Raw genomic sequence first — 13,334 nt, 5'->3', positions numbered from 1 at the left:
TTGATTAAACATTAATCCGATCACACACCGTGAGTGCACGGCGATCCAGCGCTTTTCTTTCTTTTTTTTTTTGTTTAGCCGGTCAAACCCAGAAAAGAGAAGGAAAGCCGTGACGATGCACTTTCGGGCGCCGAGCGATTGGCTCCGTCGGGTGGTCGGAAGCGGATGATAACCGCCCTCACCATTTCAACTCGTGTGCCGTTCCACACATTGGAATGTAGACCTGGGCGTCTTCTTTTCCCGCTAGAATGACGTCCTGATGTTTCTCCAGGAGCCTGCGTTCATGAAAGGGAACACTGCGCATCCCACACCATATCGTTTTTTATTGCGCCGGATGGCACGCGAACGGGCGAACGTGTTCGACTGCTTGCATGGCAAGCATGGTAGTAGAACCTACGGGTTGTCCTCGAGTGCTTTATTTGGGCGTAAAATGAATCGCACGAATTGTAGCCAGTGAACAGCACGCCGTCGAACTTTGCACGAAGGTGTTTTTAGGTGGTGCACTGATTTCACTCGCATTTCTAGAATCTAGATTCCTGGAAAAAAAGTGCGCGTGAATGAAAACTTTATTTTTTAAACGCCAGGGAAAAACAGTAGCAAACCGTCGGGTTGACGCTAATACACGCATATTGCGATACCTATGGTTAACGTCGAGGCGGTTTGCTTGTTTTATCCAACGCATAATATACATTTTTATGAATTGTTCCCCTACAAACCCACAGTTGCAAATTTTGAGTATCATCACTGCACCATCCAAAACACCTTTATAAAAATTTTAATGACACTCTTTTCACTGGCTCATTTATACAACTTTGTTTTATACCTGAATAACGCTCGAGGAAGTCGGCCTAAGGGCAAAAACGGAGAAAGTGCCTTGTAACCGACGTTTCGGTAACACGTCAAAAGATCCCCACCTGGTAGAGAATAAAACCGAGTTCTTTGCTGGGGCGTGCCAAAGCGACTCCTTCGGTACACCACATAAAAACCCGAAATTTGATTAGCTCGCTTCTTTTAAGGGGTTGGACTTATGGGACCAAATTTTAAGGTCCAGTTGTAAATGTGGATGTAGACCAACTGACCTAAGCCCGTTGGTTTTACGGCACATTCGAACGCGGGTATACCAATGACTGTAGCTGAAACTGAGAGGCTTTTCTGTTCCATTGAGTGCCGCCACTCGAACATGTAAGCACAAATCCGTACTAAAATAATTACAATTATTTTTCTCGATGCCTCGCTTTTTAGAGCACCCGTTTCCGACGGCAGACGATTTCAGGAGTCAAACACGCAAAAATAGCTTGGAACAAAAATGGATACCAAGCACCATTCGCGGCTAAGCCGTACGAGCAGGCAGACGCTATTTTACGTGCTCCACTGCAAGGAACAAAAATAGGACTTGCTTCACAAAGCGGTCACTCAGACATCCCCCCTTATGTGTACAATAGTTCCCACACCTTTAAGCCACAGTCACAACCCTCATACGTTATACAAAAGATATGGCGTTTGCGGCATACACAATAAAAGACTTATCTGCGACAAGTCTGAAAAATATTCGAAGCATGTTTGCCTCCTACAGGGTGACTTCCCCCTCTCCCCCCCCCCACACACACACACGCACTCACACGCACAAAAAAAAAAAAAAAAACGAAAGAGGACAAACAAAACATGTTTTCTTTTTAGGCGCTAAAATGTACTATGCATCCCCGAACGCTCATTCTTGGCCCAAATGAAGTGCTAATGATTCGAACCAGATGCTAAATTTTCAGAACGGACCGTTGTCTTACGAAAAAGTTATGCGATTTTCTAAAACCTTTAAATGGAAAAAATGGCGGCTCATGGAGCGTGTGTGTAAGCGTTGAAATTTATTTTAAAACCAAGAAAGGGGAGGGGGAAGGAAGACCGGAACAGTGTGGCCACTCCTTCTAATGGGGGCCTGCCAGTCCCGGTCTGAGCAACAAAAGAAAAGGGAAAGAGAGAGAGAGAGAAGGAAGAAAGGGAAGGAAGGTTCAAACAAGACACACACTGATCAAAAGATATTAAGTGGTGTCTAGTCCAGCACTGTCAGGTCTGCCACCTCAATGGCAGAAGGTCATGTTACCCGTCACAGTCACAGACCTTGCGCCAAGCCGGGCCCGCCGTACTGGAAACTGGAAGGAACACCAAGCATTAAAGATGGTCAGCCAAGCCGGTGTCTTCCAGGAATGTCAGGAGCAGCGCGAATGTTTTCGTAGCGATGCGCCTGGGACCTGGCGGGAAAAGCAGGTGCGAAAAGCTCTGCCTTGCTGCGCCTATTTGACGAAGTTCAAGGTGGAGTCTAGAACGCTGAGCGTCTAAGATTGGGCAGTCGCAAAGGAGATGTTCTATATCCTCGGGAACTTGGCATGTGTGACAGTGTGGGCTGTCCACGCGTTTGATGCGGTAAAGCCAAGAAGCCGTAAAAGCTGAACGTGTTCTGAGTCGGTGAAGAAGGGCTGCTTCTGGGCGGCCGAGTTTGGTGGGGACCGGTGATGGTGGGGTTCCTCCGGCTACGCCCACATCCGGGTGTCTTTTTTGCGTCTCACGTGCGATGAGAAGCCTGGCCTCGTTGATCTTCGGCACGTGGAGAGTGCTGTTGGTGAGTTCATGTGCCTCAGCTGCGATTCGGTCGGCCCTTTCGTTGCCGTCGATCCCACAGTGAGATGGCAACCACTGGAATGCTACAGTCCAGCCTTTCTTTTCTAAGGATTCGACTTTGAAAGCGATGATGCGGGCAATCGGAGGTGCCTCTTCCAGATTGGAGAGGATTTGAAGTGCCGCTCTGGAATCTGTGAGCAAAGCCGCCTTTTCTGGGCTCTGAAAGTCGTGGAGGGTATCGAGAGCAAGTTCTAGTGCTTTTAATTCTGCGATGGTGGATGATGTGTGGAAGTCGAGGCGACCGGACTTGATAATGGCGAGTTCAGGGATAACTACAGCAGCAGTTGAGGATTTCTTTTGATGACAGACTGAGCCATCGGTGAAAACTTTTATCCAACCGTCGAAAGAGCTGTCGACGTGTTCTTCCGCAAGATTACGGGAAACCACATCCGAGACCGACTTTTTGCTGCGTAGTTGGGGAATTTCTTCCGATATATTCAGAAACACAGTTGTATGAGGGGGTGGTGGAGGAGGGTCTTCATCCAATGTACCGACCGACTCCTTAAACTCTGCGTAGACTTTTCCTAGGCGGGAATTGGGACGTCTATCGAAGCGTTGTAAGAGGTTAGAAGTAGACCTTGTGAGGGTCTGCCGGGCGAGATGTCGTTGTGCCTGACGGAACGCTAGATTGACTATTGTGTTTTGTCTATAGCTTCGACCAAAGTAGGGACGTTCGGCGCAGACGGGGGAAGACCGAGGCAGATTCTGAGGGCTTTCCTTTGAATGATCTCCATCTTCGTGAGCTGAGCGTCCCGTACGAGTACAAGTGGGAGCGCATAGAGCAACCTGGATTGTATCAGTCCCCTATACATTTGCAGAGTCATAGATTGTGAGGTTCCCCAGGTTTGTCCTCGGATCCTGCGAAGTACGTTGAGGTGCAGATCGCACCGAGATATTGTTTGTTTCACGGCTGGACGCCAGGAAAGGCAGTCATCAATAACCAGTCCTAGGTACATGTGGTTGCGCATCCGTGTTATGGGAGTACCGTTTACAGAGTACGTGAAAGAGCTGGCCTTAAAGCCACGTGGATGGTGAGCAATTACCGCGGTTTTAGATGGCGAGATAGTTAAACCCAGTCGAGTAATTTCCTTTGAAATACCGTCAAGAGTCAGCTGTAAACGACGTTGCATTTTAGCATGCATGGCTGTTGGTGACGTGGCCCAAAGGGCCACATCGTCCGCGTATATTTGAATTCTTGGAGATCGGTCATCACGGGCGAGAGTTCGGGGAAGAGCGGCCATTGCAACGTTAAAGAGAAGCGGGCTTAGTACGCTTCCTTGAGGAACTCCTTTCAGTTATGTGTCTGATTGTGCTGCGATCGTTTCCGATGCGAACTTTCATAGTCCGGCCAGTGAGGAAGGCCTTGATAAATGCCAAAGTACGTCCCGTGACGCCAAGGACTTGAAGCTGGTTAATGACAGTAGCGTGAGGAATCGCATCAAATGCTTTGGTAATATCAAGGAAAATGACGGCGTAACCGTGATTAGCTTGTTTGGCTTCCTCCAACGCTGAGACGAGATCCCCAATAGCATCTGCCGTGCAACGTCGACGGCGGAAACCAGAGAGTTGTTCAGGGATCGCGCCAACTGTTTCTAGTGCCCAGTCTAGTCTTCTAAGTATCATGCGTTCGAGAACTTTTCCAAGGCAGGAGGTGAGTGAAATTGGTCGGTATGATGACAAATCTTCTACATGTTTGCCTGGTTTGTGGATTGGTATGACTTCGGAGTTGAGCCAAGCATCCGGCAGTGCCGCCGTGTTCCAGACTGAGTTTAGCTCCTCCAGTAGTTTAGGCAGCATGACGGGGTCTATGTTGTTTAAAGCCTGGTACGTTATCCCGTCCGGCCCTGGAGTGCTTCTACGACGGGTGGATCTTCTAAGTGCGTGCTGCAGTTCTTTAAGCGTGAAGTCGGAGTCTATGTTGGGCAGTTGATAAAGGGGGGTCACTGATGAGCTAATTTGAAAGCCTGAAGGGGGAGAGATTGGACGGGAGAATTGATCGGCCAAAAGCTCGGCAGTTCGTGCTAATGTAATATTTTGCGATATAGCAAACGCTGAGATCTGAAGCCGAGGAACTACCTCCGATGCGAGAGCACGTGCCATCCTCCAAGCCTGTCTTGCGCCACCGGGAGCACCAAGAGATTAACATTTTTGTCGCCACTGTTTTCGCTGAAGTCGGTTAGTATGGCGGCGGAACGCAGCGTCGATTCTTCTATAGCGCTGAATGTCCTCCATTCTTCTTGTACGTAGCGAACGATTTTGGGCTTGCCGTCGGCGGGCCCTCAGCTTGAGGTAGAGGAGGTCAGGATTCGGGCGGGAGACCGGGACCTGGACCAGCCTCGTGGCGTCATATAGGGCTTGTGAAATAGCCGTTGTAAGATCGACGTTTCCTTCAGAGAGAAGGTCTTGGAGGTGCGAGCGATATTGGTCCCAATTGACGACTCTGCAGGTCCTATGTGTAGCGCTTGTAGAGCTTGGGGAGGAGATAATGATCGGGATATGATCACTACCCCAGCTGTCATGTTGAGGTTGCCATCGTGCGCTGAGTTGTGGTGTAGCGAAGCTGAGGTCAAGGACACTGTTGGAGACCCCCGGTCTGACAAATGTTGCGGTTCCATCATTCAGTGGAACAAGCCCTAGCGTGTCCGCTGTGGCCTCAAGAGCAGATCCGCGCGTCGTTGTGTGCTTATCTCCCCAGGTGTGATTATGGGCGTTAAAGTCTCCCAAAAATAGTACGTTTTCTGAGCAGCGCGGCATAATCTTCATCATAATCGTAGGGTCCCATTTGGTTCCCGGACGGACGTACGCAGAAACTATGGTGGTGTCGCAGTCCCCTTTACGTATCGTTACACCGGTGAACTCAGCAGCATCGTCACATAAGTCTGTCAAATCTATTTGATGCTGATCCAGTTCTCTTCGGACAAGTATTGTGGCTTTCGGCACTTCGTTCTTCGTGTTTTCAGTAACTGGCAGTAGGCCCTGATAAACGACGTATGGAGAAAGTCTGAATTTGCCGTATTTTATACGAGTTTCTTGAAGGGCTAGGACGTCGTATCGGTTGGTCTTTAAATGTAGGCGTAGATCTGAGAGGCGTTGTTGTATGCCGTTAGTATTCCATTGAAGCACTGTTGGACATGCAATATTTCGGGTGCGTCTCTTTGGGTGGATGTTGGGATGTAGCATTATGCTATATTCAGCAGTGGGAACGCTGCCTGAATGAAACCGCATAGAATGTGTGCCCACGAGGCATCAATGCCATCAAGATAAGCGCACGCCATTTCTGCTGCTATTCTGAATAATTTTATCCAATTCGCCGTAGGTTTTTCCGGAGCATCTCGGGGTAATCTTTTTGAAGAGTCAGCCGTTGATGTTGGTTCAATATTGGTGACTCCCGTTGAGTGTTCAGATTTTTTGATAGATGCTCCGTTGCATGTCGACTTTTCAGTGCCCGTCGGAATGGTGACACCGGGTTTTGGCTTATTAGACGTTGTTGCAGAGTTGTTGTTAGGTTGAGGATCGGTCTTGAGTGCTGCGGCATAGCTTAAACCCTTATTGTCAAGGGCTGGGGGTTGCCTGTCCTGCACTGGGGCTTCTCCACTTTTCTTGGAGGTGCTGTTGGCCACCACATTGAGAATGGGTTCTGGTATGACTCCCGACGCCTGCTTTACAATAATTCTGGCAGAGCGGTAGTCAACGGCATTTCTCTTGGCGCACGTGACGACATTTTGCTCTTCTCTCCATTTTGAACACGCTGGAGATGTAGCTTCATGTGCTTCTCCACAGTTGACGCACTTGATCACTGTGGATTTACATTTGGTGTTGCTCGTGGTGTTAGTTATAGGATGCGGCTCTGCACAACGAGAGCATGCGGAAGAACGTGTGCATGAGACTGCAAAGTGCCCAAAACCACCACAGTTGCGACACTGGATTGGACGGGGTTTGAACTCCGTCACTTGGTGTCGTACTCGTCCTAGCAGCACGAAGCTTGGCAATGGTGAACTGTTGAATGTCAGCTTTACGACACCTGTCACCCCAAGACGACGTACTCTGGCTATGCGGCCATCCGATCGCAGGTTTTCTAGAATTTCAGGATCTGACAGTTCAGCATCGACATTTTTTATGACACCAATCGATGTGGGGCCCTCGAAAGATTGGTAGGCCCTGACAGAGACACCACAAAGTTCAGGACATTTCAGCAGCGTCCTTGTTGTTTGTCCGTTGCGCACATCAACGGCGACGACGTTGAGGCGCTCGTTGGGGCGGATCTGAAGGATGCACTCTGGACAGAGCTTCTCTAGGGCGTTGGAAAGCCTCAAGCTGCTTAAAGTTGCTAGCTTTTGGTCAGGCTTCGTAGCGGCAAAGATTACTGTGAGTCCTTCACTGACGTTCGGCTGTTTGCGAACTGTTCCCGAACTCGAAGCAGAGTCGGACAGTGTATTGTGTGAGCGCTTACGTGATCGTGCCTTGTTCCACTCTTCGTTGTTGGTGTTGCTTTCATCCATAATTTCGACCCCGGTCTCAGACGAGTTCGCTACCGACTCGGACGTCCAGAACTTGGACGCGGTGTCATGAGCATCGTGAGTTGAGTCGTTCGGCATGCAGTGTTGTCCAGGGGTGATGTGGTCCGTCGATACTGGGTTTGTGACGTTGGTGGCGGCGCTTTCAATGCTCTGCTGTGGAAGTTCGATCGTGGAGCCGGGCATGATGATTGGGGTCTAGAAAAGACCACCCTTACGAGTGGCTTTTCACTGGCGACTGCTCGGACGTCGCCGGTAGTTCTGAAGCTTCTTATGGTCGGTCTTTGAAGGTCACAGCTGGCTATAGGCTACCGAAAAGGCTGTCGAATTGACGGAACGGAAATTTTACGTCCTCAATCTCAGGCACTTCTTCTTCCTCTCCGGCTCATGGAGCTCTGCAATACATGACGTATATTTAACAAAAACGGGTAAATGGGCACCATTTTCCCTTTGAAATTTTCAGAAAATCATTTATAACTTTTGAATGAGATAACGTTTAGTTTTTAAAATTTGGCAGCTGGTTCGGACCGCTAGCGCTACATTTGGGCGGACGATGAGCATTTGGAAATGCGTAGCTTACTTTTTTGCTGCTAAGAAAAACAATATTTTTTTTTCTTATTTTTTTTTTTTTTTTTTTTTTTGGGGGGGGGGGGGGGGAGGGGGCGGTTTATTTGTACAATAGCTTCCTATATATTAAAAAAAAAAAAAAAGCCTGGGAGATCGCACGAGAATTAAGCGGCCGCCGAAATGAAAAAAGGTGGAGCGGCAGGCATCAGATGAGAGGAGAGCCGCGTGACTGGCGCCCCGCTGCGGCGAGACGCCGAAACCCACTCCTCCTGAGCGAACAAGTTTGTTTCGGGTCCTTGCCGCTGCAAAGACGTCCAGGTTCCCCGAAAAATGGCTCTTGGATGCTCTGCGCTACCAGAACCTCGTGCTCTTAAGTCTGCGACCGGGCACTCAATGGCTCTATCGTCGAACTGCCAGGCTTTGTGAGTATGGAGGAGGCTATGCTTATGCATAACAGTGTAATCTCTGCGTTTCTTAGGCAGCCAGTGACCATAGATAGTGAAGATGCACCACCCCCTAAAAATAAGAAAGCCCCAGTGCTGAATTTTTCTGCGCCATTATACAGAAGGCCACAGCAAGGGTACACATCAGCAAGCGCCGGACACCGGACGCTGGCGTTCGGAATTCCAACGCCAGAACCGCCACGAGGAACAGACGACGCTTTTGTTCGCTCGGATGGAACGAAGACAGAAGGCGGAGACAAGAGCAGCTATAGCCTTTACGTCTACCCTCTAATCCTTCCAATCATAGTTGGGCGCCCCGACATCCCCGCGCGCTCTCGTCCCCTCCCCTTCCTCAGTTTCTATCCGTGTAGGCCCAGCAGGTGTTGCAACGTGCGTCTGTTTCACTACGGAACGCAAGCAGATGCACGCCAATCAAAGGACATCATGGAGATCGGTCATGGAACGAGAAATGACGAGGCAGCCGTGCGCGTCCCGTCATTGGTCGAGGTCGCAAGGAAACAACAGCACGTGAGCTCATTTAGTGGGGGGGGGGGGGGGGGGGGGGGGGGTAAACAAACACGCGAGGTGTTCAAGGATCAGTCGAACTTGTACGGGGGTATAACTAGCGCGAGGGTACGGGAAAATGGAATGCCGAATTAATACACAGCTAGGCTCGCGACGTTACCTTTTACAGCATTGTTCCACACGAAAACTTTATTCACACGGTGCTATTTTGTTTTTTGTTTTTTTATTTTTCGCGATTTCGCAGCTCCGACGTTTAGCATCGCAATTTCCACCACAGTTTTTTTTTTCTCTCTCTTTTTTTCTTTTTTTTTTTTGCCGCACAAGCGACGTTACAGCCGCGGAATCGAAAATAAAATCGCACCACGTCGATTAAGTAAAAGTAGGAAAAGAAGCATGTCGCACCGCGTCTATCAAGTATAGGGAGTATTCACTGGCGGCCATATCCGTGTGCGATGCTGCTGAGCGCGTGCTGACGCGTCGAGCTTCCGCAGTCCTTTTGGAGAGTGCATTTAGCACCATCAAGGTTGCCGGTCTTAGCAGGCTATTAATGCGAGATCGTTCTGAGCGTGCGCTCTAAACAGCACCAGCAAATATGGCGTCCAGTGAATACCTCCTATAGGGAGTATTCATTGGCGGCCACACCTGTGTGCGCGACTGCTGAGCGCGTGCTGATGGCGAGCTTCCCCGGTTCTTTTGCAACGTGCATTCCATACCATCAAAATTGCCGGTCTTAGCAACCTATTAAAGTGGGCCATTACTGAGCCTTCCCCCGTCCCAATTGGATGACTTTATCGAGAGATCTTGATGTATCCTATTCCTTTAATAAATACGTTTTCTCACTCACTCATGCGCTCTAGACAGCACCCAGAAATATGGCGTGCAGTGAATACACACTATAAGTAGGAAAATACAAATGGCATGCGTTTCCCATGCGCGAGTGCTCGCACGCAAACTTGTGGCTTTGGTAATACTCTCGCGCGCACGTGCTTGCGATGACAATTCGCACAACTTATGGTATATAAGGTAGCAGATATTGGTGAAAGGTCCTGTTTCGGCCAGTTTAATGTTTTCCCGCCAAGTGCCGTTTGCTTTGGTAGAGTTGAGAAAAGCCGAAACACTTGTACAGACTCCAAATATAAAAAAAAAACTAAAAACACTGCGTAGAACGACTTTGTGCACAAGGGTATTAGATTAGTCTGTCATGACTGCCCAGTTGTGCGCAAGATTGGCACCAGATGGCAGCGTTTATCTACCTCTGGGTATGGCGCACTACACATCGGCGACTTGGGATAGAGCAAGAAATCAATTTAGTGGAATTCGGCATTAATTAGCGAACGCTCTCTTTAACACACATTTTAGCACTACACTGTCGAGAACAAGCCATCGTCTTCTTATTTCGTACTTACGAAAACACGCCTTTGATCTGCCACCCTGTGTTGCTTGTATTCCAGCGGTCTGCCCAGTACTGGAACATCGGCATTTCGGACTTGGCTTCAACTGCCTCCATGTTGTTGTTTCTTTGGCCAAAACTGCAAAGTAAAACTACGTTAGAGCATAGGTAAGAACGGGCTTTCCTCAACTACACTGTTAGCAAGTCCCGTGTATTTGGTTAATATTTGGGGTAAAAACCACGCTATTTACACAAATTAGCGTAAATTTACACGTTGAGTAATGAATAATTCGTTCGAAAATCATCCGAGGTTGTACAAAAAGTGTTTTGGTTCGGTCATACACGTATAACCGTGTAGCCGACCTCTAAAACACGCATCACCCCCGGCGACGACCGCAGCATTGCCGGCTATCGAAGCACCGGAATGCTTGGGGACACACCTGGAAAGAACCGTGGAGACAAATGTCGCGGAAAGAAACATGTCTCGGAGACAGATATGCACCAAAAGCAATTACGCCATGTCGCAAGACGGGGTGAATCCCGCGCTTGCTGCGCGCTGCCATTAATTCTGGTCGATGGCGATGCGGCTTCCCTCATGTCGCCCATGTTTGTATTCATTTTAAGGGTCTTGGTAATAGTTTCTTACTCACCACAAATAAAATTATTGGTCTAATTACTCGTTCTAAACAGTTAAAAATAAAATAAAGAGTGTCCTAGATTTGAACACGTGACATTGCAGTTGGTATCGTTTTGGCTTCAACCCTTTAACTGCAAGCGAAACGGCCGTGTAACACCAAGGGGAGGCAAGGGGGGGGGGGGGGGGGGGGGGGATGTGCGGCCGCTTTTCATGCACCCTCCTCAAAATTTACGGCGCTCCGTGGTGGCCGCCATATTAAAACTTCATACCAGTGTTGCTGGATCTGTAGGTCATCTTTAAGTTAGAGCTGACAGAAAAAACCTGGCCACGGCGCAACGCCGATGTACGCTGGAAACTTGAGCCGGTTTTGCTTTTATTGTGTTTGTTTGGTCGGAGAAAATCTGTCAAACAACGCACGTCTAACATGGCGCCGGTATTGCTTTCGTTGAGGGGACACGAGAAGCTCCGCGGTTTGCGATCACATGTAGCGATGGCGGGACCGGAGAAGTGCCTCTGTGATGTTGCGGGAAGACGGGAAGTATCATTCGTTGGAAATTGGAAATTTTTTGGAAAGTTTACTCGTCTGTTGCTAGTTGAAAGATGTTGTTGTGTTGTCCCAGTTTCAATTGTTTTATTCTTTCTTCATCCATGACTTGAACCAACACGCTCTTCTCCCAAGCATATCATTCGTAATCGTCGTCTCTGCTTTTAACGCGAAGGGAGTCACAGGGTCCACGAGTGCGCAATTCTGTTTATTGAACAAGTTCAATACATTCGCTTTTTGAGGAAGGTTAACCTTAAGTATGCACGGCTCTGCATCATGCCCTCACTGTGTATTTCCCCACAACATAAAAACCATAAAACACACTTCAATTCATCATTATACAATAATTAACAAATACATACATCTTTATATAAAATCTGAAGTCCATATTTCTTGCAATCTTCAAATCCGTCACAAATACATCAAACACTGCGATTAGTCCCACGCATAAAATGATAAAAACAACTGAGCGTTCCCCGTAGGACCTTCAGTGTCAGGGATGAAACATTCCGCTTTGAAAATCCAAGGGATAACAGAAAATCAGCAGACCTGGGACAAACTAGTCCTCTTTCAGTTGCTGTTACGGCATGGACCGTCACCGAGGACACCGAGAAAGACAATTTAATAGCCCTAATAAAGGCTTCACCAGAATATTTACGAATCTTATCCTCATTTAACGAGTTTAATGATTTATATTCCCCTACCACTTGAATATCAACAACCGAAGCTTTACCATCTTTTACTAAAACTAAATCTATTTAGTTTTACCACAAATCCACAAGCTAAGGCTCACGATAGCGCTGCTTTGACTTCGGCGATCTCGTTCTGTTTGGTGCAACACGGCGATGCGACAAAGAGCTGAAACGTTCGTAGTGTGTGGTGCGGTGCTTGGAGGTAGAAAGCCACACTAACACGGAGCGCAAATTAGTTGTTGTCGGGTTGAAGTTCAACGGGTTCAGTCCCGTCGTCGTCAGCTGATCCGGACCAGCTGGTTCGGGAGGACGCAACGAGCGTTTTTAAAAGTAAATCTTCCTTCGTTCTGTTTCAAAATGTGGAACATTCTCCACGCATACCGTGAGTAAAAAGCTGCGAGCGTTTTCAACAAAATTATGTTGTTTTGATTGAGCAATGGACTCCGGATTGTTGTCCTAAATCTGCCGTTTTTATGCTTCGTGTTGTTGGACTGCGTTTGCACAGCGTCGCAGAGCGCTCAAGTAGATAATTCGGTCTTAAAAACGACCGGCCATACAGAATTTCAGGCAAACTCCGTGTGTCGTACTCGTTTCTACCTCTGTCCTCGTCCTTTGCGCAGTTCATTTATTTCTGTAAATACTCGTTCATCTATTTATCCGGTGTCAAAGTGTGGAGGGTGTCCATGGTGTACTGAGGGCGGCGAGAACTGCGAGCGAGAGGAAAAACGACGAGGGAATCGCCGTGCACGCACTGTTCAGCAGCAGCAAGCACGCAACACGGAGCGTGAGAGCGCTAAAAAAGCACTTCTGAAGCACTAAAGGCCGGTTCACACATACAGCGGAGCGCTAAGTTAGCGCTACGTGAGCGCTTGAAGGAGCGCTCATGTGGCGCTTAATGTAGCGCTCGGTTAGCGCTTCACTATACGCTCTGTTAGCGCTTCAGAAGCGCTTTGTTAGCGCTTCAGAAGCGCTTTGTTAGCGCTCTCACGTGCTTGCTGCTGCGGAATTGCGCGTGCACGGCGATTCCTTCCTTGTTGTTTTTCCTTTGGCATCGAAAAAAGAGGAAGTAAAAGCGCCGCTCTTCAAGCAAAGGGTCGGGCATGCGATCCAGAGTCATGGATTCCGAGTGACTAATTGATTGGGTACGACCTCATCGCTTTCTATTCAATATGCATGACCCTGGTTTCAAAGACACGCAGTTATGAATAATCGCCTTGGAAAGAGCTCTGTGCCTCGGACCCTCAGCCTAGGAACAAGGTTCGCCAGGTTTCCGTCGGTATCTCGGTGGCGAAAGATTTCGCGCACCCAGAAGGCTCTTCTGGGCGTTAAGCCGTCCACACACATATGCACTA

The 13,334-nt window shown here is 48.5% G+C and overlaps 2 protein-coding genes across 2 annotated transcripts in view; both read right to left on the bottom strand.

Moving 5' to 3' along the window:
• LOC120846132 (thiopurine S-methyltransferase-like) overlaps window positions 1-13,334 on the bottom strand; it is a 47,418-nt gene that overhangs the window by 23,012 nt on the left and 11,072 nt on the right. Inside the window, exons 2-3 of the mRNA XM_042286670.1 lie at window positions 10,126-10,248; window positions 183-275 (exon numbers count right to left, since the gene is read on the bottom strand). Of these exons, the coding sequence (XP_042142604.1) occupies window positions 183-275; window positions 10,126-10,226 (194 nt within the window). The 5' untranslated portion in view covers window positions 10,227-10,248. The remainder of the gene's footprint in view (window positions 1-182; window positions 276-10,125; window positions 10,249-13,334) is intronic.
• On the bottom strand, window positions 5,614-7,278 carry LOC120846128. The gene has a single exon (XM_040217805.3). It carries the CDS (start codon window positions 7,263-7,265, stop codon window positions 5,850-5,852), a length of 1,416 nt encoding a protein of 471 aa, XP_040073739.1. The 5' UTR covers window positions 7,266-7,278; the 3' UTR covers window positions 5,614-5,849.

The sequence above is a fragment of the Ixodes scapularis genome, unplaced genomic scaffold, assembly GCF_016920785.2.
Source record: "Ixodes scapularis isolate PalLabHiFi unplaced genomic scaffold, ASM1692078v2 PGA_scaffold8__174_contigs__length_109621045, whole genome shotgun sequence".
Classification (NCBI taxonomy): Eukaryota; Metazoa; Arthropoda; class Arachnida; order Ixodida; family Ixodidae; genus Ixodes; species Ixodes scapularis.
This window is presented reverse-complemented; position numbering and strand designations above follow the sequence as displayed.

Bases quoted from the DNA above. Each gene is read 5' to 3' on its own strand.
- LOC120846128 (XM_040217805.3), bottom strand. From the start codon at position 7,265: ATGCCGAACGACTCAACTCACGATGCTCATGACACCGCGTCCAAGTTC.